Source organism: Natator depressus, chromosome 27, assembly GCF_965152275.1.
Source record: "Natator depressus isolate rNatDep1 chromosome 27, rNatDep2.hap1, whole genome shotgun sequence".
In the NCBI taxonomy this organism is placed as follows: Eukaryota; Metazoa; Chordata; order Testudines; family Cheloniidae; genus Natator; species Natator depressus.
The window spans coordinates 12,046,775-12,069,044 of record NC_134260.1 but is presented as its reverse complement, the minus strand read 5'-3'; the positions used below and the strand labels follow the sequence as shown (position 1 = coordinate 12,069,044).

The 22,270-nt window shown below is 45.2% G+C and overlaps 2 protein-coding genes and 2 non-coding genes across 4 annotated transcripts; all 4 read left to right on the top strand.

Annotated features, from left to right (window-relative positions):
- Positions 1-7,940: 7,940 nt before the first annotated feature.
- Positions 7,941-12,444, top strand: RPL23 (ribosomal protein L23). The gene is made up of 5 exons (XM_074940385.1): positions 7,941-8,017; positions 9,549-9,632; positions 10,264-10,392; positions 11,883-11,996; positions 12,297-12,444. Exons 1-5 carry the CDS (start codon positions 8,005-8,007, stop codon positions 12,377-12,379), a joined length of 423 nt encoding a protein of 140 aa, XP_074796486.1. The 5' UTR covers positions 7,941-8,004; the 3' UTR covers positions 12,380-12,444.
- On the top strand, positions 10,068-10,200 carry LOC141978720 (small nucleolar RNA SNORA21). The gene has a single exon (XR_012636420.1). It is a non-coding gene; the product is annotated as a small nucleolar RNA SNORA21 (small nucleolar RNA).
- A 2,828-nt stretch (positions 12,445-15,272) lies between the features above and the next one.
- Positions 15,273-20,305, top strand: SPMAP1 (sperm microtubule associated protein 1). Its single transcript, XM_074940843.1, has 3 exons — positions 15,273-15,537; positions 18,019-18,118; positions 19,268-20,305. Exons 1-3 carry the CDS (start codon positions 15,331-15,333, stop codon positions 19,423-19,425), a joined length of 465 nt encoding a protein of 154 aa, XP_074796944.1. The 5' UTR covers positions 15,273-15,330; the 3' UTR covers positions 19,426-20,305.
- Positions 20,306-21,702: 1,397 nt separating this feature from the next.
- On the top strand, positions 21,703-21,774 carry TRNAC-GCA (transfer RNA cysteine (anticodon GCA)). The gene has a single exon. It is a non-coding gene; the product is annotated as a tRNA-Cys (tRNA).
- Positions 21,775-22,270: the final 496 nt, after the last annotated feature.

Here is a 22,270-nt window from a genome sequence, read left to right as displayed (position 1 = left end):
CTAATAAATGTTCTATTTTCTGAGAGGTCGTAGAAAGAGGTATTCAGGTCAAAACCACGGAAAGCCATTTTGATCTCAAGTGGCAATACAAATTACAATATAATAAATAATGGGGTGTGTTTTCCACCTTTCCAGAGCCACATGGCCAGAGGCAGTTATATTTCTCAATGCCAATATATCAGCCTTCTGAGTAAGCTGTATGCATAGATTGGAAAAGGACAGCTATAAAGGCCCTACTTAACTTGTTATTGCACAAACTAAGTATCTGGCATACCCATGAGTCTTTTTAACAAGGGGGAACCCAGGTGACATATTTATAATGGAAACAACTGCCATGTCTAGGTGCTTATTAATGACTTCTAATCTCTGCTTGATTAGGGATTTCACATTTTTAAACTTGAATCTAATCATTTTCCAATTCTGAGAAACCTAGTGAATGCAAAGAATTTTGAATATACTCTGACCAAGGAAGTTTATGTGAAAAATCCCTGCTGAGCTGTTCATCTAAGCATAACCTTGACGAATGTTGTGGATGCATACCATGAACGCGAAGCCAAGAATTTATATCACAGAAACTTGCATTGCACAGTATTTGGGCTGTGTTACATTGTATTTCTCTCAGTTGTTACAAACCACATGTTTATTGTCAGTGGTTAATTTTGCAGCCATGAAATGGCAAGGTATTTGTTTGCTACTGAAGTAATTATTTTAAACATGTACTTCCCAATATTAACTTTCAAGCCATCAGGATACTTTGCTAGTGTTGTACAGGGACGGCTCAGAAAGCAGGATAGTTGAACCATTACACTCAGTATCACTTGTAGTTCCATCCTGACATTAGGTTTAGACAATCCCAGAATAAATTAAAATAATTTACTGCCACAGGATGAAAATGTCTTTCACATTGTGGCTAAATTGCTTTGAGATTCACAAAATCACGAGGGCTGAAATCTAATAATATTAAGGAAAAAATGAAAGCGAGTTAATCCATTCTGATGACCACACAAGGATTCATTAAAAGCTCAGACACAACCCTCCTTGATTTTTCAGCCCCAAATTGACTAGTGATTTTTGGATCCCTTTAGGAAATGCTCAGGGTGGGTATCTGGAGTTGAACCAAAGACTGCTTGATCAACAGTCAAATGTTCTAAGACCAGCTATACCTCTTCAGCTGGCAGAAGTGTGGAGAAGAGGGGGTTCCATGGAAAAAAATTTCCAGCCAGGAACTGAGACATTCTAGGCCCAATAATTCATATATTGTAAGTATTCTGCATCCAGCATACAGCAGTGAAGCAATCAAAATAAAAACCAAGAATGTATTGTTATGAATCCTGGCTTACTGGAAGTGCCCCTTATAGCTAAACCTGTGAACTGCTTCTAATATCAGCACTTCTCTGTGCACGTGGGATGCTTCTTCACCGTCTCTTCTCTCTTCTGGACTTGCCTCTGGCCAAGAAGGTGGTTTTGTACTGTGGGATAATCCACCTGTATTAGCTGTCTTGCTGTAAAAAAAAACACCGGGGAGGCAAGGGGCTCCGGTTTTACTGCAAGGTAAACTAGGAAAGAAAACCCCCACGAGAGGGTATAATTGCTGGTGTTGCCTAGCTACCTCATAGTATTAGGATCCTCACACTTTTTGCCACATACTGAAAACCCCCCACCCTTTTTTGCTCCAAGTGGCTCCTTCTCTCCCACAAGGCCCCCCACCCAAGACATACACAAAGATGTGATCACGCTCCCCCTGCTGGACACTCATCAGGCTGCAGTGTTTGGCTCACATACTGAGCTCGTCTAAGCCCACTGAGTCTGGGCAGCATGTAGGTTCTCCCTCTGGCCTCTCGGGCTCACTCCTTGGGTAAAGATTCCCTGTCCAGTACTCCTCCTCAGAAGTGAGACCGTGTGGCCCAGGTGGTCTCTGCCCCCAGATCTGTACTAACCCCACAAGTTTCCCCAGCCTGCCCTTTCCCAGCACTCCCCCCACAAAGCTGCTCTGGTTTACAGTTTAACCCGCTGGGGCAAAAACAACGAGGAGGACTTGTGGCACCTTAGAGACTAACAAATTTATTTGGGGATAAGCTTTCATGGGCTAAAACCCACTTCATCAGATGCATGGAGTGGAACATACAGTTGGGAGGTATAAATACACAGTACATGAAAAGATGGGAGTTGCCTTACCAAGTGGTGGCAGAATTCGTAACTTTTATAAAGGTCAGAAGGGAACCATTAGATCATCCAGTCTCACCTCCTCTATGGCACAGGCCGTTAATTTCCACCCAGATACCCAAAGACTTTAGTTAGACCAAAACATTTCAGTCCCTAGGAAACAAAAGTGTATTTGAGGAAGAGAACAACAAAGAGAACTTTAGCCTTGAATTAGGGACTTAAATTGAAATCATAGGCTCTACCACTAAGCTATATCTCCTCTGTATAAACAGATCACTGCCTAAAACTGTCACAACATATACTCACTCTCTCCCTCCTATTGCCTTCCTGGGGCCTGTTTTATCTCCACCCCCTCCCCCTTCCCATACAACATCAATAATTCTGTTAACCCTGACGACAGCTACTTGTATTCTGCCAGGGAAGAATCAGGCCCAGACATCAGGCTGGCCTATATGAGGGACATTTTGCAGAGTTAACCCACTGGGATTAGCAATACTGGGAAACTGAGTGTAGATGGAGCATCTACATGTTAAGCACTGTAATGCCTAGATCTCCCGGGCGTGGGATTAGATGATCTGATGCTGGTAGCTTGCTCCCTGTCTTCACTGGCGCCTTTGAGGAGCAGTGGACGCTGTCCGGGGTTCTCTACTCGGTGTCCCCATCTGGTTCCCTTCATTTGACCCTTTAACCACACTCCTGTCCCTGTTATTTCATTAGTTGTCCCCCGTAAAACACTAGAGCTAAACTGAGGCAGATTATCTATTGAAAGCCATCTTCCCATTATCTTCCCATTTGGGGATAAGCGTGTGCATTGTTCTTGTTACAAGACTCGCTCTCCTTTCATTTAACACACTCCCAGTGTGAGATCCTGGGCTCTTCATCCACCAAACCCACCCACTTTGTTATTGAAGGCGAACATCTCTCTGTGGTTCTCACAATGAATAGCAGTGAAACAGCCCTTACTGAGAGACTATAGTAAAACAATTATTAAAAGGGATTCATTACTGTCACTCTTTCCCTTGTTAATTTCAATGAAAGATAAAATATAGCATGGAGAGACTGTTAATGAACTCGAGTGACTTTGCTTGGGAATGCTGCTCTTATTTACTATTAAGCTGCATTTATTTGGTCTTTCTAAATCACACTGCACTTTGTAAGAAGGTAGCACCCACCCAGGTAGCAAGCAACCTCTTGAGCTACACACATACTCTATCACTGAGCTACAGCCCCGCTGCAAGAGCTAATGTGAAGTATGACACCCAAATCCTACTTGTTAGAGCTGGAATATTACTTCTAGCACTTTTTTCTCTGCTCAAATTACAGAATCTGTGATTACACATGATCAAATCCGAATCCACAGTTAGGGCTAGTGGAAAAAGAGCAAAACCAAATCTAATTGAGATGAATTGTAAAAAAGAATTATGATCTTAATTTGAGTTTTTCCCCCCACCACGCCCAACTGTGGATTTTGGTTTGGTTGTGTGTATTCACTGCAATGAGGACCTAAATCAAATGTGCCGATTTTGTAATGGAAAAAATTCAAAGAAAATGAACATTATTGTTTAGTTTTGAACTGAAAATTAAATTTCAGTTTTTCAGGGGTTTTTATCTTAATTTTTAAATTATTGTTTTAAGGCGTATGGTTTGGGTTCTGCGTCCCACACAAACTTTCTCTCCTTTTTTTTTTTAAAAGTGCCACTTTGTGTCACTCGTTTTTTGTTTGTTTTGTCTTTTCTTCCAGTGGGGGGGAACAGAGACACAAACCCTTTTTTTAAAGAATTTTTGACAAGCAAAACAAGCATTTCCTTTCAACATTTTTTCACTGAAAAAAAAAAGAAAAAATTTCAAACAGAGCAAAAACTGTGAACATTTTTTGCTGTTGAAAAAGTCATTTTTCACCCTAAAATATTTTTCAACATCTCTGCTGCAAAGAGAGGATTTCATGTATACCTTTGTCTTCTAACTGCTACTCAGGCTGCACAATTACAGTAATCTGATTCTAGCTTTTTCAAGTGTTTTAAGATGCTTATACTAGTGAAGAAGAGAGATCTTACTGCACCTGGAAGTGTGAGACTCTCAGGAATCACTCCTGCTCCTCTTTCATTTTCCTTTCTTTTTCAGGTTCTAACCAATATTGTAGAATTTCCCTCCAAAGTTAAATCCCAAACTATCTAGTATTTATTGAATGCCAGTGATTTTATAAAGACTGCTAAGAAAACAGGATAAAGTGTAACTTACTTCCTGAGTGTGTGTAGGTCAAAGATAGATTTTTTTTAAAAATCAGGAGACCCGCTGGTTCAACTCCAGGTGATTGTTAAAAGGTCATTCTTCCTGTTTTAGAACAGTAGCGTGTTTTCTGTCAAATGGAGTCAATAACCCTGCTGGTGAAAAATCTCTTTCTAAGCCCTAACACACCTCCAGTTTTTCCTTTAGCCAAGCTTTTAAACTCTTATATCAAACTACATAGACACATAGCAAGCGGTAGAGGGATAGCAAGGGATAGACTGTTTGCCTGCAGCTTAAACCGGCCCTGTTTTAAATCCCTCTCCCTCCTGTATGCATATTGAGAGGGTGGAATGTTACACTATACCTAGGTTAGGGCACGTAAATTATAATCAGGAGTCAGGACCCCTGTGTCCTATTTGCAGTTCTGCATCAGATGTGATCTTGGAGAGATTTACTGTGTCTCAGTTTCCCCAAAGGTGAGAGTAGGATAACAAGACCTATCTCATAAGGATGTTGTCTGGCTTTATTCACCAACACCTTCAAGCACTTTTAGTTCCTCAGATGGAAGATATTATGTCCGGGGAAACAGCTATGGGGAATTTTAGGGGGAAAAGGGCGAGTGTCAATACAACCTATGCGTGCTGGAGTGAAAAAGATTATTGCCATACTCCATAATACATAAAAGTCAGAATTTTTATTTAAAAATGACATCTGAGGTTTATTGAAAGGTATTTTGAAACAGCAACCCTTTAATCTGCACATAAAAAGTTGGTCTTATTGGCCTGCTAAATTCCAGCAATGTTCAAAAGACTGGTGAACAGTGGACTGATGTGACACTGGTGTGAGTTTGGGTATAGACACTCTTTTAGCGGTTTAGATCTGGCTTATATCAGTTTGGCTTGTACCCTCCTTAAATGAGCTTTTATTTGGTCTTGTTCTTATCTTTTCCTCAAGGAAACTGCAGTGGAATGAATAAAAACAGAGCAAAGACTTCAGGATTTGGCTCAATATTGCACAGAATTTATATGAAGATTTTCCTTTTCCAAATACTTTACAAAGATTACATAATTCTCTAAATAGTCTCGTTCCCGCCCAATTTCCCTTGTCCGTGAAAATTACAGCAAAGTGGTTAAGAGTGTTGCCAACTGTCACAATTTTATCACAAGTCTCATGATATTTGATGTTTTTCTCAAAGCCCCAGCTGCTGGAGTCAGGTTATTACTTGAAAATCTCAGCCTTCATTTCAACAAAAAGTCATTGGAGCCGTCATGGCTGCAGGGAAAAGCTTGAAAATGTAAATCTTAAATGTTCGTACACCAGAGGTGAAATAAAGAGAATCCCAAATTTAATATTAAAAGCTAAATAACTTCTCTGTGCCATAGGGTATGTCCACACTAGAAACACAATGGCACAGCTGCAGTGCTGTTGTCGTATAGACACTTACTACAGCAAAGACAGGAGTTCTTCTGTCTCTGTAGTAAATCTACCTTTCTGAGAGGCAGGGGCTAGGTTAACGGAAGAATTAGAATTCTTCCATCTACTTAGCAGTGTCTACACTGGGACTCAGGTCACCTTAATTACATCGCACAGGGGGTGAATTTTTTCACAGCCCTTAGCGATGTAGCTAAACCAGCTTAATTTTGTGAGGTAGGCCAGTCCCCAGTTTTCATATCTATGAAGTGCAGCTGCCTGGGCAGCGGGTATCATAGGCCGGGGGGGGCTAAGCCTCCCCAAACAGCCCAGCGTGGCCCCACCCATGCTCCAGCTCCAGACCCCTTCCGGCTTCCTGTTCTTTGCCCTGCTTGGGGCTAGGGCTGCCTGTGGCTGGGACTTGGGGCAGCTGGGGCCAGTGCTCACGCTGCTTCGTGCTCTGCTGGAGCTGGGGGCACCGGGGCCATACCTCCCGTCTGGCACTCCGGGGCTGGGGCCAGTGGGGCTGGGGCTGTGCTGCCCACACAGCACTCCAGGGTTAGGGGCACTCGGGTGGCTCGGGGCTGGGGTTGGGGGGCTCTGGGCTCCGGTGGGGGAGGGCCTTGGGCAGAAGGGGTGGCTAGCCTCCCCCAATGGGCAGTCCACGCGCTGCTCATGTGCGGCTGCCACCTTTGTAAAGTGCTTTGAGATCTGCGGAAGAAAAGTGCTATAAAAATATTATTACTTGAACCCACGGCAAAGTCAAAGCCCTGTGTTTATGACCTTGCTGCCAGCTAGCGTGGCTACTCACACAATCCCAGAAAACTGGCCGTTCCTGGAACTTCAGGCAACGGTGTGGACCTGCCCCCACTGGCAAGACCTCATATGCCATTTTGAAGAACGCACCACTCTACCTCTGCCGGTGTGACACCATCCACACAACCCCCATTCAATACCGGTTTTGTCACTGTACCAGAAGGGGAGAAACCTTAGAAAAGCAGGACTGACTGTGTTAAAACATGAAGGGCCTGCCTATTGCCTGCTGCCTTAGAATTGAATGAGAGGTCACAAATTCTGCATTGTTACTTTACTCAGCAGGCTCCTGGATGGGAAGATGTGATTGGAGGAGGCATGGCTGGGAGGAGAAAAGGCTTCTTTCAAAACAAATCTATCTGATAATTAACAAAACTGCAAAGTGAATTCTGAAACCCCCCTAAAAGGGTTTCTTTACAATCGATCATCCCTAAGTATATTGCAGTTATTTAGGGCCAGATTTCATCCAGATCCTGCAATACAGAAGTCTGCATTGTGGAAAAATCTGTTTCTCTGAGCTGCTGACATTTCACTCCGCAGGAACCAAATATCGTTTCGATTGGATCTAGTCTCAGTTTTGATGCTCCCATAGATGTCACGGGTTTTCTATGATTATTTGCCTTCTTGGGCAAGATTCTCTATTTTCTCTCAGTGGTTTTAATTTAAGTCTGCTCCAGTTAATTTCCAACTCATATCCTGCAAGAGGAGTGCCACGGCCTTAGCTGGGACCTTCTCGAAATGAGGGTGAACTCTTACAGCATGCAGATCTGCTGCCCTTGATTGGGCCAGCAACACAGATGCTGAAACAAGTAGGGCTGCATGCAGCGATTTAATAGGCAGAGACTTGCATGGATACAAAATTTGTATCCGCCTCCGATCCGCAAACATGGTCGGCGGATATAAAGCGGATATCTGCAGAGTTCTTGCCCCAGCACTGGGTTCAGGGGTGTTTGGATGGGAATAAAACTGAGGTCCTGCCCACCCCAAAGCACTTGATACCAGAGCAAGGTTGTAACCCCAGGTGCCCTGGCCAAAATCCAATGCTGCGGGGGGAGGGATTTGCCGTTGCAAATGCCCCCCTTCCCCATCAAGCTACCACCCACCCTTCCTCCCTCTCGTGCCTGTGCTTGGTAGGCTAAGAATCTTCCATGAATCGGCTGCAGTTCCCCATTTTGCCTCCATAGGTGGCACTGTGGTGCACTGAGACGATCAGCGACTACAGAGACCAGAGCGCCGTTCCTTATCACTGATGAGGGTCTAGGGACTGACTGCGTCACGTGCCGAGGGAGGTCACCGCCTCCGTGCCGTCGTGTGACGTAGTAGGCCGTGCGCCGTGCGGAACTAATATCCCGGCAGCCTTTGCGGCCCTCTTTCTCTTTTTTCAGCCACAAGATGTCCAAGCGAGGTGAGGCCCGGTGTGAGCGGTCGCCCCTCGGGGCGGGGAGAATCCGTCGCCATCCTCCGGCCCCACGGGTCACGCGGTTCCGGGACCAGGGGGGATGGACTAGGGGGAGCCGGGGCTCCCTTCGGGGCCGGGTCTGAGGGAGGGAAAGAAGCGGGGATAGGCCCGCTGGGGACGGGGACTGGCGGGTCCCGCTGAAGGGGTGCGGGAGCCCGAGCCCTGGAGGTGCGGAGGTTTGAGGCATTTGTGGGGGTGCCAGAAGGGGGCGTTGGACGGTCCATAGCTGGGGGGCGCTTTCAGGGTGAGGCCTTATCTTGGAATGGGGGGTGCTGAGGCCAGTGTGGATGAGAAATTAGGGTCGAAATGAGATCCCAGGTGCAAGCCCTAATTGGGGGAAGGGGGGAAGCTCAGGATCTGGGATTGTCCCATGGCTGGAAACTGTTCCTTGCACCTCGGCATGCGAGAGGAGGAACAAGCCCTGTAAGTAAGAGACGGAAAAGTAGCTGAGAGAGAGGGTGCTTTCCTTGGGTTGAGTAACGTGTGTGATGCCTAGATGCGACAGGGATGGGCAGGTTAAAAATACACTGGCCTGAGTGGAGCGTTTTAAATCGCATTTTTTTAAAAATAGCCGGTTAAAATAGGGTTTGAGACTGTTTGGATAATTGTGCTGTTGCAATTTTAGATTAAAACTTATTACAGATTGAGAGATGAGTCTGCTCTTTTTAATAATGCCCCCTGGCTGGCAAGGTATTTTATTTGAATTATGGCGTGATATAGGCAAAAAAACAAAATCTTGCCAGTGACAACCCTGGTGCTGCAAATATTTAAATAGATGTGTTACTTTATTCACATATAAGTATTTATAGCCTCAGAGACTAGAATGGTATTTTTCATTAAAAACATCTCTTCCTGTAAAATCTGTCATTTCGAAACAAGACTGTCATTGTTAACAGTGAAGAATTATTTAGCGTTTCAGTACATTAACAAAGTTTTTGTGAATTTTCTCATATGACCTGGACCAAAATTTTCAAAAATAGCTCCAAATTAGGTGCAAATTTAGGCAGCCGTGGTTGGGATTTTCAGAAGTGCCTAATTGACTTAGTAGCACAAGTCTTCTAGTGCATCAGAAGATGGTATAGGTTGCAAACATAGCACTGGCTATTTGCTTGCCAATTTTGTGTTTGAGTTTGTGTTGAGGATGTTAATGTGAGACTTGAGCTTGTCTCTTTCAGTAGATATGAACAGTTTTCAGGGCAAAACTTAGTAGGAACAAAACCTATGTAATTTCCACATAAATGTCACTAACAGTTAGGAAACTAAAGAACCACCAGAAAACATCCACTTTAGATTGTAAAAGGGGGGTGGGGGGAGAGTGAAGAACTAGTAACACAAGTAAAAATGTGATTCAGGTTCTAAAAATCACTTCTAGATAAAATTATAGTTTAAATAAAATAAATGTATTATTTTTAATCATGATTCATATCATCCTTGACATAGGAAAGAGGTTACAAATATTCTTCTATTTAACCTACAGGACGTGGTGGTTCGTCCGGTGCGAAATTCCGTATTTCCCTCGGTCTTCCCGTGGGAGCTGTGATTAACTGTGCAGATAACACAGGTGAGTCTGTCTGGCTCCCTTCTGGAGTCAATATCACTTGTTTCTGCTTCAGCAGCCCTTCTGCCTTGCTGTTTATCTGGTTAGGGTTTGTGTAGGTAACTGACTAAAGGAAACCAGGGGTTGGAAGTTGAAGCCAGGCAAATTTGCATTATGAATTAAGGTGCTAGTTTTTAACAGTGAGGGTAATTAACCATTGGAACAACTGGGTAGGCTCTCAATCACTCTGAGAGAGATGCTGCTTAAGGTCAAACTGAAATTATGGGCTTGACACAGAAATGACTGGGTTATGCCAGGAATCAGACTAGATGATCATAATGGTTCCTTCTGGCCTTAACACCTGTGTATCTGTTAATCTGTTTCTGTAGAATTTCAATTTATCGCTCAATACTGATGCTAAAAAATGCATCCTACCTCAGAAGCAACAACAGTGGCTTCCCCCTTCTGAAAAGCACTTGCTGGGTCTGTGGTCAGTGACTCAGTGAGTTGTCGTGGAAGGGCATAAAAAAGGCATCACTTTTGGGTGAGGTGGCGGCATGTGCTGTTAACTTCAATGAGCGGTGTGACAGTGATCCATGAGGGGACATCTATTATGTGATGAGTTGGCTAATTCAAAATGTTTTTTTCCTCGTAGGTGCCAAGAACCTGTACATCATCTCTGTGAAGGGGATTAAGGGGCGCCTGAACAGGCTGCCAGCTGCTGGTGTAGGCGACATGGTCATGGCTACTGTCAAGAAGGGCAAGCCTGAGCTCAGGAAGAAGGGTGAGTGTTGGAAGTGCAGGTGGCAAATTTACAGTCTCTACACACAATGTCCCATGGGCTGTTCTGTGAGTGTCTGCTACAGACATGCTGTCCTGTAGGATTAAGACCTTAGCTGCCCAGATTTCCCACAAGTGCTACACACATGATTTGTTTCTTTGGGGAGGGAGGTGGGAATACTGTCTGGACACAACTGAGTTGTGTTTGTCACCAGGTATAACACAAACTGGGCACACAAACATTGTTGTGCACGTAGAGTATGCTGGATCTAACCTTGATGTAAGATGATCGCAGCATTGCAGCTCATACCCAAGGCAGAACTAGGACTGACATAACAGCACGATCTCAACAGGGCTCCATCAGCTGGTGGACTTCCTAGTCTCTTGTAGACTGCCCTTCCTCTGGGAGATGGAAAGGCAGCCCTTCCACATGGGAGGAGCAAGGCGGTTTCAACATACCAATAATGATGCTAGAAGTAGGCAGCTGGTCTCTGAAGCAGCGGCTTCCCCCTTCTAAAAAGCACTTGCTGGGTCTGTGCTCAGTGGCTCCGCGAGTTGTCGTGGAAGGGGATAGCAAAACCTCACTTTTGGGTGAGGTTAGCAGTAGCATGTGCTGTTAACTTCAATGAGTGGCGTGACAGTCCTGAAAGTTCACATTCTGGTTTGATTATTAGTATACATTTTTTCAATTAGTCTTAAGTGTTTGGGGAAGGGTTTTCCCTTCTGGATGTCTCTGTGGGGAGTGACCTTGCATCTGGAAATGTGGCCAGGTTTACCTTACAAAAGGCTGTTTGAGCACTGGGTTAGAACATGAATGGTATTGAGTCACTTGGGTGTAGATTCAAGTGTAACATTGCATTGGACTAGTTTTTATTTTAATTGATATATACACACACAAATGCAAAGCTGGATTTTTCCCTCTGAACCAGCACAATGAATGCATGCTCAGCAGAGAAGTGGTCTTAGCCCTTTTGAAACTAAATATCAAAGACTTGCAATCAGAGTAAATGTGTGGAGCAGAGTTTAGGGTGGAAACCTGCTTTAAATACTTGTCATAAATGTAGTTCCGGTGAAAGGCTTTGTCTTGACAGGCTGGGAAACTGCAGACCCCCTTTGCTCACAGAGCAGACAATAGCCAGGAGGACTGTTCCCACCTCAACTCTACTCATCACGGTTTCTGTAGCCCATCCAGCCCTTGGCGTTACAGATGAAGCTATCAACAAAAACATTTGTGACGTGGATGCTTGGTGGTATCAGCCCCAAAGGCCATTGATGGTAATAACTTCGGTGGCAATCCTCGTACAACAGGAAACCTTTACTGGGACCAAAATCCCGTATGCCATCCAGATGCACATTGAGGCCTTGCAAGGGTAGGGCTCAGATGAGGACGCTTACTGTTGAGCACAGCATTGAACCTGGGTGATTCCTTTTGAGTTTCTGCTGTTGGTTTGTACTTGGAAATTTAGAATCCTGAGCTTGTCTTTCTCCCTGCAGTGCACCCGGCAGTGGTAATTCGGCAGCGGAAATCATACCGGAGAAAAGATGGAGTGTTCCTCTATTTTGAAGACAACGCGGGCGTGATAGTAAATAACAAAGGGGAAATGAAAGGTACAGACGGCAATCTATTGCAGTGGACAAGAGCAAACTTCTAAAGAATAGTGCAGCACAAATTTCTGCATTCCTGGCCCAAGGAGAGCACCACTGTCTTCAGGCAAAAGGACCAAAACTATCCTTAGTGCCATGAAAAGTGGGTATCTTGGATGCTCCAGCAGAGAAATACTGATGGCTCTGTTATTAACATGCTACATGCTGCCTGAACAGCATTCGCAGAAGAGGGATGTGGTCAGAGTGTCGAACATAAGCTCTGATTGGTTCTTAACTTCTCCTTTTTCTTCCCCGCTTTCACAGGCTCAGCAATCACAGGCCCCGTGGCTAAGGAATGCGCAGATCTGTGGCCCAGGATAGCCTCCAATGCTGGCAGCATCGCATAAACCTGCGCCATCCTCGTTGTAAAGATAAAATAAAAGTGGTTGCTCCAAAATTTCTAATGTCTGTGTTGATACTGTAAAACTTGGAACACCACCTCCCTGACAAACCTGGATAAGGTGCTCCATGGGGGCTTGGCTGCCTGGGGAGAGTTTACCTTTAGAGCTTTAGTCATATAGATATAATACCCTGTGTGGATACACTTAAAAGTATGATTTTTTTTTTTTGTTGAGCTTAAACTCCAAGGGTCTCTAATACCAAAATAAGAGCCTCTAGAAAGGGGTTGTACTGGTATAACAGTATCTGTTTAAAATCATCCCGTGGGTTATACCAAAATTACTTTCTTGTGTAGACAAGGTCCGAGGTGCCAATAGGAATACAGCAATTTGGCTTTAAAAGTTGTGACTCGTATGCACCAGGAGACAGATCTTCATGAAATAACCCATGACAGAATAATTTTCTTTGCACTGCAACTCTGCCTGATATTTTTACATTAGGTGCTACAGTAGAACCTCAGTTATGAACACAAGAGTTACGAACTGACCAGTCAATCACACGCCTCATTTGGGATCGGAAGTACGCAATCAGGCAGCAGCAGAGTTAAAGGGAAAAAATAAAAACACATACAGTACTGTGCTAAATGTAAACTGCGAAAAAATTAAGGGAAAGTTTTTAAAAAAAAGAATTTGACAAGGTAAGGAAACTTTTTGTGCTTGTTTCATTTAAATTAAGATACTTAAATGCAACATTTTTCTTCTGCATAGTAAAGTTTGAACATAGTATGACATTACATAGTATTAAGTCAATGTTCAGTTGTGATCGTTTGAAAGAACAAATGTTTTGTTCAGCGTTATGAACATTTCAGAGTTACAAACCACCTCCATTCCCAAGGTGTTCGTAACTTTGAGGTTCTACTGTATAAGATGCTCAGGTGACGGACAAGCTTTGTGAGAAAAGCATTGTTTGAGTTCGAACCACAGCATTGGTTACTGGGGCTCGTGCTGCAGAGTAAGCTCTTTCAGGAAAGGAACTTTCTTATTAAGAAGAACTTGCTTAATGTGGCCCAAGGGCATAGCAGAGCCTACCACTTTTGGAGAAGGTGATGGCTGCAGCATGTGCTATTAAGCCCTAGGAATGGTGAAACAAGCTTGAAGGTGAACTAAGATGCTTCCTTTGACAAATAATGCCACATCACAAACTGATACGTGCAGACTTGATTTCTAAATACCTTTTAAGGATGAGCTGATGGGCTCTCTAACTTTTTAAGACCACAGTTACAGCATTTAGGGTAAAACGTTTTGCAAAAGGTGATGATACAGGCTGCTACATAGTGCAAAAAGCTGCAGTCCTTATGCTGTGTGATGGGACATGTCTTATTCCCCAACGTTTTTTTTGGCTAAGTGCAGAACTGTGGATGTGAGACTGAATGGAATTGCAAATAAATCCATTTTCCTTCCTTATAGCAGCGTGTCAGTTAAAGGTGTGGGGGTTTTAACCAGTATGCTGATACAACCCCTAACTTTCAAGACCTTAGGGTATGTTAACACTTACGGAGCAGACACCACCAACTGGCTTTTTCGGTCAGTATTGGGACACCAACCACTTACCCATAGTTAATATCTTTCGGGGATGTCTACACAGCGAAGTTTTTGACACAACTTTTGTCTTTCACGGGTACTTAAAAAAGACCCCCACGAAAGACAAGTTCTGCTGAGGCAAGTGGCAGCGTGAACGCGGCTTTGTCGACAGGAGCACTTTCCTGCTGCCAAAGCTAATGCCGCTCGCAGGGCTGGAAGTATTTTGTCTGCAAAAGTACCGACAAAGAGCGTTGACACACGCTGACTTCTAGCAACCAGGCTGTGTCGCTAAAAGCTGCGTGGGGTAGACGAGCCCTATGTTGAATGAAGCACTCGTCTGTTGACATAGCTGCATCTACGGTGGGGGTTATGTCCACCTAGCTAGTTGATCACGGGTGACGTTTTTACACATCAGCTCTGCATCACTAAGAGTCAGGGGTAACTTTTCAGCACACACAAGCTGGCCTGCTGGGAGCAGGCATAGGGGTGGGGTTTCCTCCCCCCAGGAGGCGTTAAGGGCTTTACTTCACTTTACCAGGGCCTGTGTGGGAGCGGAAAAGCCCTTTTCCCCCACGCAATAATACTGTACGCTGAAAGTTTTTGGCTTTTGTCGAGCTTTGTGGGTTCGGCCCTTATCTAACTCCCTCCCCAGGGCAGCCCTTCGCTGCGCTCCCTGCAAGGTCTGGAAGTAAATGGCCGATTCTGTATCAATTTGCTGCTGGAGGCTGTCACTTTCCGAGGGGGCTACGCGGTTTGAGTGGTTTAAAGCACCAGCCCCCGCCATGGCCCCTCGCTGCGTTGCCACTTGCTGTCCCTCTTCAGAGGAAGCTCGGCCTCCGAGGTGCAGGCCCGGGGACCAGGGCCTGGCCCCGATTCCCCGGCGGGCTCGCCGTGAGCACGAGGGGCCGGCTGCCGGACGGGGCAGCAGGAGGCGGGTTAGACTCCCCGCAAGCCGTGGACGCATGGCAGAAAAGGGGGGCGGGGAGGCAGAACCTCGCCCCGGGTCGCTTTAATCTGCCCCCAAACAAACCGGCCGCCGCCTGCGGCTGGCAAACAGCTGATCGACCCCAGCCCCACGTGGCGCGATGGAGCGACTCGGCTGGGAGCCAGCCTTGCAGTGCCGCGGGGCCCGCTGCTGTGGGGCTGATGATGGGCGGGGCTGTGCCCCCCACGGCAGGGGGGTGATGGGTGAGTCCTCGGCCCCTCCTTTCCCCGCCAGGGCGGGCAGCTGCCCTGCAGCCGGCTCTGGGGAGGCTAGCCAGGGGCGGCGCCCGAACGTAACAATGCGGGTAGCCGGGGGAGGGAGGCGGCGGCGGGGGCCTGGGGGGTCACAAGGAGCCGAGTCTGGCGCCGGATCGGGGGTCCTGCCTTTGCTCAGCATGGCTTGTCTCAGCAGGAGGTGTCTGCAGAGGGAGAAGGGCTTTATCCTGGACGGGGTGGCCGTGGACACGCTGGCCGGCAGCTACACGCACATCCCGCCCAAGCTGTGGTCTGCCTTGCCCCCTTACAACGCCCAGCTGGATGGCCACGCCGCAAGCTACTTCGCATCCCCCGCTGTCAAGTCCCTGCTGAAGAACACGGAGCAGGTAGCGTGCGGCGGCCTGTCGCGACAGCCCGGCTCGATGAGCCCCCCAGGGTTGGGAATTTCGGCGCTCTGGCTGGCAAGTAGATAACTGCTTAGCTCGCCTGAGTGCTGAAAAGAATGAACCACACACAGGGGGAGCCAGTGGCCAGGGGACAATCCTGCTTCTTCTGTCCCTGGTGGGTTGTGTAGCTACCATCTTAGTTCATGATTCTGTTTCTATGACCAAAAAATGGTTTTATTTGTAAGGGCAAAAACGTGTCTGGCTTTTAGGTGGCTCAAAGGAGACAGAATTTTACGCAGTTCGCCTCCAAAGCAGGCGGCCTGTTGATTGATCAAAAATGTGGACTTACCGGGAAGCCGGTTGGTGAAAGAAGAAGATGGTTCGTTTCTTTGTGGAAAGATTGAGAATTCCCACCCTGGCAGTTTGCAGTTGCACATTCAATTGACACATTTCTAACCAAATTCTGAACTAAAAACTAAATGTACCTTAGACTGTAAACTATTTGGATTCAGGGGTTGTCTTTGTGGCCTGTTTGTACCCTCCAGGCCATAGACAGGGGTTCCCAAGCAATAAAAATAATAATAAAATGGACCTGTAATTAACTTTATTATGAGCAATAGAAGTCCATCCTCTTCCCCCCCCCTCCTCAAATTTCACCTTTTCCTCTGCTTAGATTTTTGAGATCCTTGCTCTTTCTGACCTCACAATGGTTCTTGTGTCATTTTCAGTGAACTGTTATGTCAGAATGAAAACACCATACATGGTTAAACCAGCAAGTAGGAAAGGGAGAAGGAAAGTCATGGATTAGCAAAAATTAGCCATTTAAAGAGAAAACAGAACCACAGATGGACAAATTTATCTGGGTCCTGAAAATGACACAGTTGATCAAATGTTGATGTCCAGCTTTTGGTAGAATAACAGGCAGATCTGTGGCATGAAACACTGTGGTTATAATTCAAAGAACGATGTGGTATTACCTCAGCCAATAGTGGACAGCAGTCTACATCATAAATCCCTCTCACTCCTCTTCCCTAGCATAGTGTTCTCCCTGCTTAAGAATTCTAGCTCCATCTCATTTAGAATTCCAGCTGAAGGTGGGTGTGGGAAAGGGATAATCTCTAAATAATGGTGGTTCTTTATGCAGCTGGGATCTTTTTTTGGTTGCTTAATATCAGATCAGTTTAAAAAAATAATTATTTGTGAAATGTTTTGATCAGAAAGCAAATGACTGTTGCAGTCTATGTGAAATTTATTTTTTAAAGAAAAATATACAGGGCAAGCGACCATAGTCACACATTATCTGCCTGCGCAGACCTTGTCCTCTTGCTATCTATGCTGCTTACAGAAGGTCAGTGCTACCCAAGCCATGGTGGTTAGTCTCTAAGGTGCCACAAGTTCTCCTTTTCTTTTTGCGAATACAGACTAACATGGCTGCTACTCTGAAACCAGAGATATAATGCTCATTCATATTCTTTTCAGCTAACTGAAATTGCATTTCTTCTCAATTTAGTGTTTTAAAATCTCACTGATGCTTCATAGAAAACTTTTGAAATAATAATCCTTTGCTTTTATATGCACTGCATTAAAGAGCTTAACAAAGAGAAGGTTAAGGTGTAATTTGGGCACAGTTTATAAGTACCTATGTGAGGAACAAAAAGTTTGATAATGGGCTCTTCAGTCCGACAGATAAAGATATAGCAAGATCCAATGGTTGGAAGCTGAAGCTAAACAAATATACATTCAGGAGGGCAGAGTAGATGATCACAGTGGTCCCTTCTGGCTTTTGAATATATGACTATAATGCCCATTGTGGCTTTCATTGTGCTTTGTACAATGTCAAACACTGTTGGTGCTTAATAAATAACTTAGATCTGGTTCCTACAGTCAGATCTGCTAGCGTGGACACCTGAAGCCACCATAAGGGACTCCACACTTGCACTGCGGTCTGTGCTAGCAGGTCTGGCTGCAGAATTAGGGCACCTTTCACTTGCAAAGAGCTCTACAAACATTAGCTAGCTAATGCTGCACAACCTGGTGCCAGATTTAAGTCACTAGAGTTACATCAGCGATGAATCTGGCCCTGTCTCTTTACAGGGAATTCTCTGGATATATCCAAGATTTTATGTATTTCATCTCATTAGCTATTATTCATTAAAGTTATTTTGCACAGCAGCAAGATTGCATAACTTTGGACTCTGGAACAATAAATACCCTGCTTTCATGCACCCCAGATACATTATGAGTGCATACCCAGAGCTGTTTCTAAATGCAGTGTATTTTCACACTGTAGTAACAGCCGTACATGTGTCTTTAGAGACAGAACAAAGTCAGGTACCTGGTTTGTTAGGTCCTGATCCGATGCTACTGAAGTGAATGGGAACTTTGCCATTGACATCAATGAGACTCTTCATGTTGGGATTTAGGGATGAGCCAAAATCTGTCTTTGCTCTGAGTTTTTGTTCTTTCTCTGACTTGCCCCAGCACCGAGGTGGTACATCCAGGGATGGTTGGATAGTGGATTATTTCCACATCTATGGGCCAGGGCAGAGGTACCTGAACAGGAGGAACTGGGCAGGTGCAGGTAAGACTCCCTTCAATAAGCTCTTCTCCAATCATCAGTTACTCTATGTATCACCTATTGGGTTAAGAATCATGAGATTTTAAAATAATAATAAATATTCGGTTCTTTTTTATTACTAACGTGCTTTCTGGTTTCATAAAATTTGGGGTAAAGGTGTCACGTTTTCAAGCTTTTCTCCTCAGTCATAAGGCTAGAAACTTATATTCCTTTTAAAGGAAAGCTGAGTTTTTTGTATAATCACTTGATTCCAGGAGCTGGGGCTTTATGCAAAAATCCAGATGATAAAATTGTAAGAGTCGACAAAGCTGCATTCCACAGCATCACTTGGCAAAAATTCCTTACTGTTAAATAAATATAATAGTGTATTTTATCCATCAATTTCAACACACTTCACAAAGGAGGTTGCTATTGTTTACCCCCATTTTACAGATGGGAAACTACGGCACAGAGACAGGACATGACTTGCTCAAGGTCACCCAGCAGCAGAGCTGGGACTAGAATCCCAGGTTTTGTAAGTCCCAGACTAGCGCTGTAGCTACTAGGCTACGCTGCTTCTAAGGAGTTAGCAAAGTTGGGAGCCCTGGACCTGATCTTATCTTGTCCTGTCCCCTGCAGCAGAGAGTAGAGAAGTCATAAACAATCCACAAGGGGATGGCAGAGAATACCCTTGGTGTGGGCCCTGCTTTGGGCCTTCATAGGTGGCACTACTCTAGTCCCCAGTCCTCACCCCACAAGTTCTGGGTCTTGGGAGAACTATTGTAACTTAGGGCAACCCCCCAGGCTGTTTGGTGCTCAGCATCCAGACAGCACCAAGCTGACTTTATCCATCTTTCCTCTGAATTGCACCTCCATGGAATCTCAGTCTCTGGCATCTCACACTTAGGACAGGTCCAATCAACACGTTGCTCTAACTGTTGCCAGCAGCCACTGGCCTGGGCCCACCAGGACACCCAGCTGCTAATGGCGGAGCTGAACAGGTGTTAAGCACTGGTGGGGGATTTTTACTAAGGTTCCCTAGCATCGACAAGCTTGTGTGTAGCTTGCACACCAGTCCGAGTTCGCTCAGTGGCCTGTGTGAGTTGCTGGATGGAGCACAGCTGGAAAGGAGGGGGAGATAAAGACTGATGGGGCCAACTCTTTTCCCCACAGGCCACTCTTCTGAGCAGGTGGGCGGCCACTACAGCTTCCTGGCAGACGTGAAGCCCATGAAGGGCTACAACGGGCGCTTCGGCTACCGTCGCAACACCCCGGACCTGCGGGTGAATTCGTCCTGCTTCGGCGAAGTCACTGTGTTCCCGCTCCACTGATGCCGAACGAGCTGCTTCTCACATGCCCCTGGTGCCAGCCCCTCTGGGTGCCATGGAGACCTGGAGACTGATTAGGAGTAAGAAATGGGAACTAAAATAAAATATTTGTTCTCGCTTGTTCTATTTTAACAGCTTGTTGTTACGGGTGATTTATTAGCCTAGGAGACACGCTGTTGATGCAGCATCTGGGCTCCTGCTTTTACCGGCTGCTCTGGAACTAGGCTGACTGATGCCAGGTGATAGTGCAGGATGACTAGATCATGCATGGGCTTCCCCATGTGTTCAGAGGAGAATCTATTCGGACAGCCCAGACCTTCATCCTCAGGGAGACGGGGAAGATACTACCTGCAGTACAAGATGCTTTCATCTCTATTTATAGAAGAGCCTAGATAGATAATAAAACACGTGTATTTGAGAACAGATCTTCATGTATACAGAGCATTAAGGGAGGAGAAAAATGGGAAAATACATTCTTCCTGTTTGGCCAGGTGGGTGACAACTGGTGGGCTCAAGCCCTGGGGAGAAGAAGCAGTTAATATTTTTATAGTACCCAGAGAGATGAAGACAAGGCCCCTACCTGGAGGGCCCTTTGAGTGGTTGCCTCATGTTTGTTGAGTTGTTTTGGTTTGGAGTTTTTTGCTCTCTGTTGCCCCGGCCCCGCACGTGCAATGACATGGGCAGGCTTTTGAGCGATTCAGCAGCAGGGTCGGGTGGTAGCAATACAGTGCTGAAGAGCTTTAAGGCTGGCCCAAGGGAGTGTTGTAATCTAGTTCCATTTAGGGCACTAGGGGTGTTAACCCAGGGCCCGGAGAGCAGGGTGATGTAGTCTCACTTGGGGCTCCATGGACTCTGAAGCTACCCCAGGGCAGGGGGTGGTGCGATCTAAACTCCCCAGAGGTTCTAGGTTGTGTTATGCATGTTGCAAAGCTGGGCAAGGCCTAATTAGGTGATGCTCTGCATTATGGATGCTATGGCTTCTTGTATAGCGTAAAAACAAGGCCAGGGATTATATGGGCCTTGTCTATGCTAGCATTGGGCGGGGGGGGGAGGGGATATCCCACCATTACACTGCGAGCACCCGTGTAGACATTTTGAGCATCTCAGACCTGAAGTTCTGTGAAAATAAAACAGCCCTTGCTGCTAGTTAGAGAGGTCACCCCAAGAGAAGAAGCCCGGTTGTTTGGCTGGAGTGAGCGAGCAGCACAGAGACATCCAGCTGGTCACCTGTCAGGCCCTGATCCTGCAGCTACAGGAATATAGGCAGAACCCTGCAGTTGTATAGATCCCCGTGAACTTCCCTGGGGCTCCATGTAGGCAGATGCAGCTGCAGGCTCAGGGTCTGGTATTATAAAGGGAGCTGGAAGAAATGAACTGATCCAAATGACATCTGGTACATTTCAGCCAGACTGTGCTTCTGGGGGTGAAGGTGCTTACTTTTTCTTTCATTGCAGTGGGGCCCAGAGCCTCAAAGTCAGGAACCCCTAGAGCTGAGCATTGTACAAATCTCCGCCCTCAAGGAACTTGCAATCTAAGAAAACAAATGATGTATGAAGGAGAGGGGTATTATAGATTGACATTTTTTTATAATAATCATAACTGTGATTCTCATCTCCCCCTTCCTTTGCTTTATTCTATTTGACTCATTACATTCTGCTCCACCAAACTCCTTTTTCATCCACATCACCTTCTTCATTTCCTTGCTGTAAGCTTACCTGAGGTTATTTTTGTGGTGTCTAATTGCCAGCATGTTCTGCCCCAGAAATAGCTGCATTTCCCTCAGTCAGGTTGCTACAGAAGTAGCTATTATAATGATGTAATCACAGGTGAAGGATTGTTTGAGGCGGGTGTTTTGCCAGCTTATTAAATACGGCTTGTGTGGTTTCAAGGTGTGCTGGCCATGAGAAAGCAAACACAAGCCATTGAAAAGAAGAGAGATTTTTATGTCAGAACAGAACTCAGAGAGAATTAGAGCTAGAACTTTATTACCTTGGCCCAAGTGAACCCAATTCCAACTGCACTAAGACTGGGGTCGGTGGGGGGGTGGGGTGTTAAATGCAAAATGAAAACTAATTATAGTTTGTGTGGGCAGCATGAGAAATAATTACAGCTGCAGTGATTCTGAGAAATAGGAGAAATAATTACAGGTGAGTGAATCTGACAAATAGCTACTGGCATAATGAGTATAACGAACCTATTACAAGAAGTAGTGAAGAGTAACAATGTGACAAAACCAGTATCCGTAACTAGATTTACCTGTCACCTGTCTTTTCAGCAGGTGGGGGTATAGCTCAGGGGTAGAGCATTTGACTGCAGATCAAGAGGTCCCTGGTTCAAATCCGGGTGCCCCCTTTTTCTTAATGTTTTAATCAAAACAAAGACATATTAGTTAAATATTTACTTTTTTGCAGTCACTGTGGACTGATCTTTCTTTGATTAGGTTTCAGCCAGTGACAAAGATACAGGCCATTAGTGGAAAGTGGAGTAACAATCTGGGAATCCTTAATGGAAACATAGACATTAATTAAAGTGTATTTCATATTGCGGAACTGAATTATATAGCTTCAGAGTCAGAGCATGACCATTAATTAATATGAAATTATCTCCATCAAATTAATAATATAGACAAAGGGGTTTTAGTTCAGTGGTTAGAGCATCTGACTGCAGATCAAGTGGTTCCTGGTTCAAATCCAGATTACCCCCCCTCTTTTATTTATCTACTTTTGGAAAAAAAACCCAAAAAACAATGGGTCTGTAAACTAGCACTGTTTTAGTAAGTTCACATTTTGCACAGAATTATAAAATTTAACCTCAAGATACTCAACACCTGTTCGTATCCATGATCAAA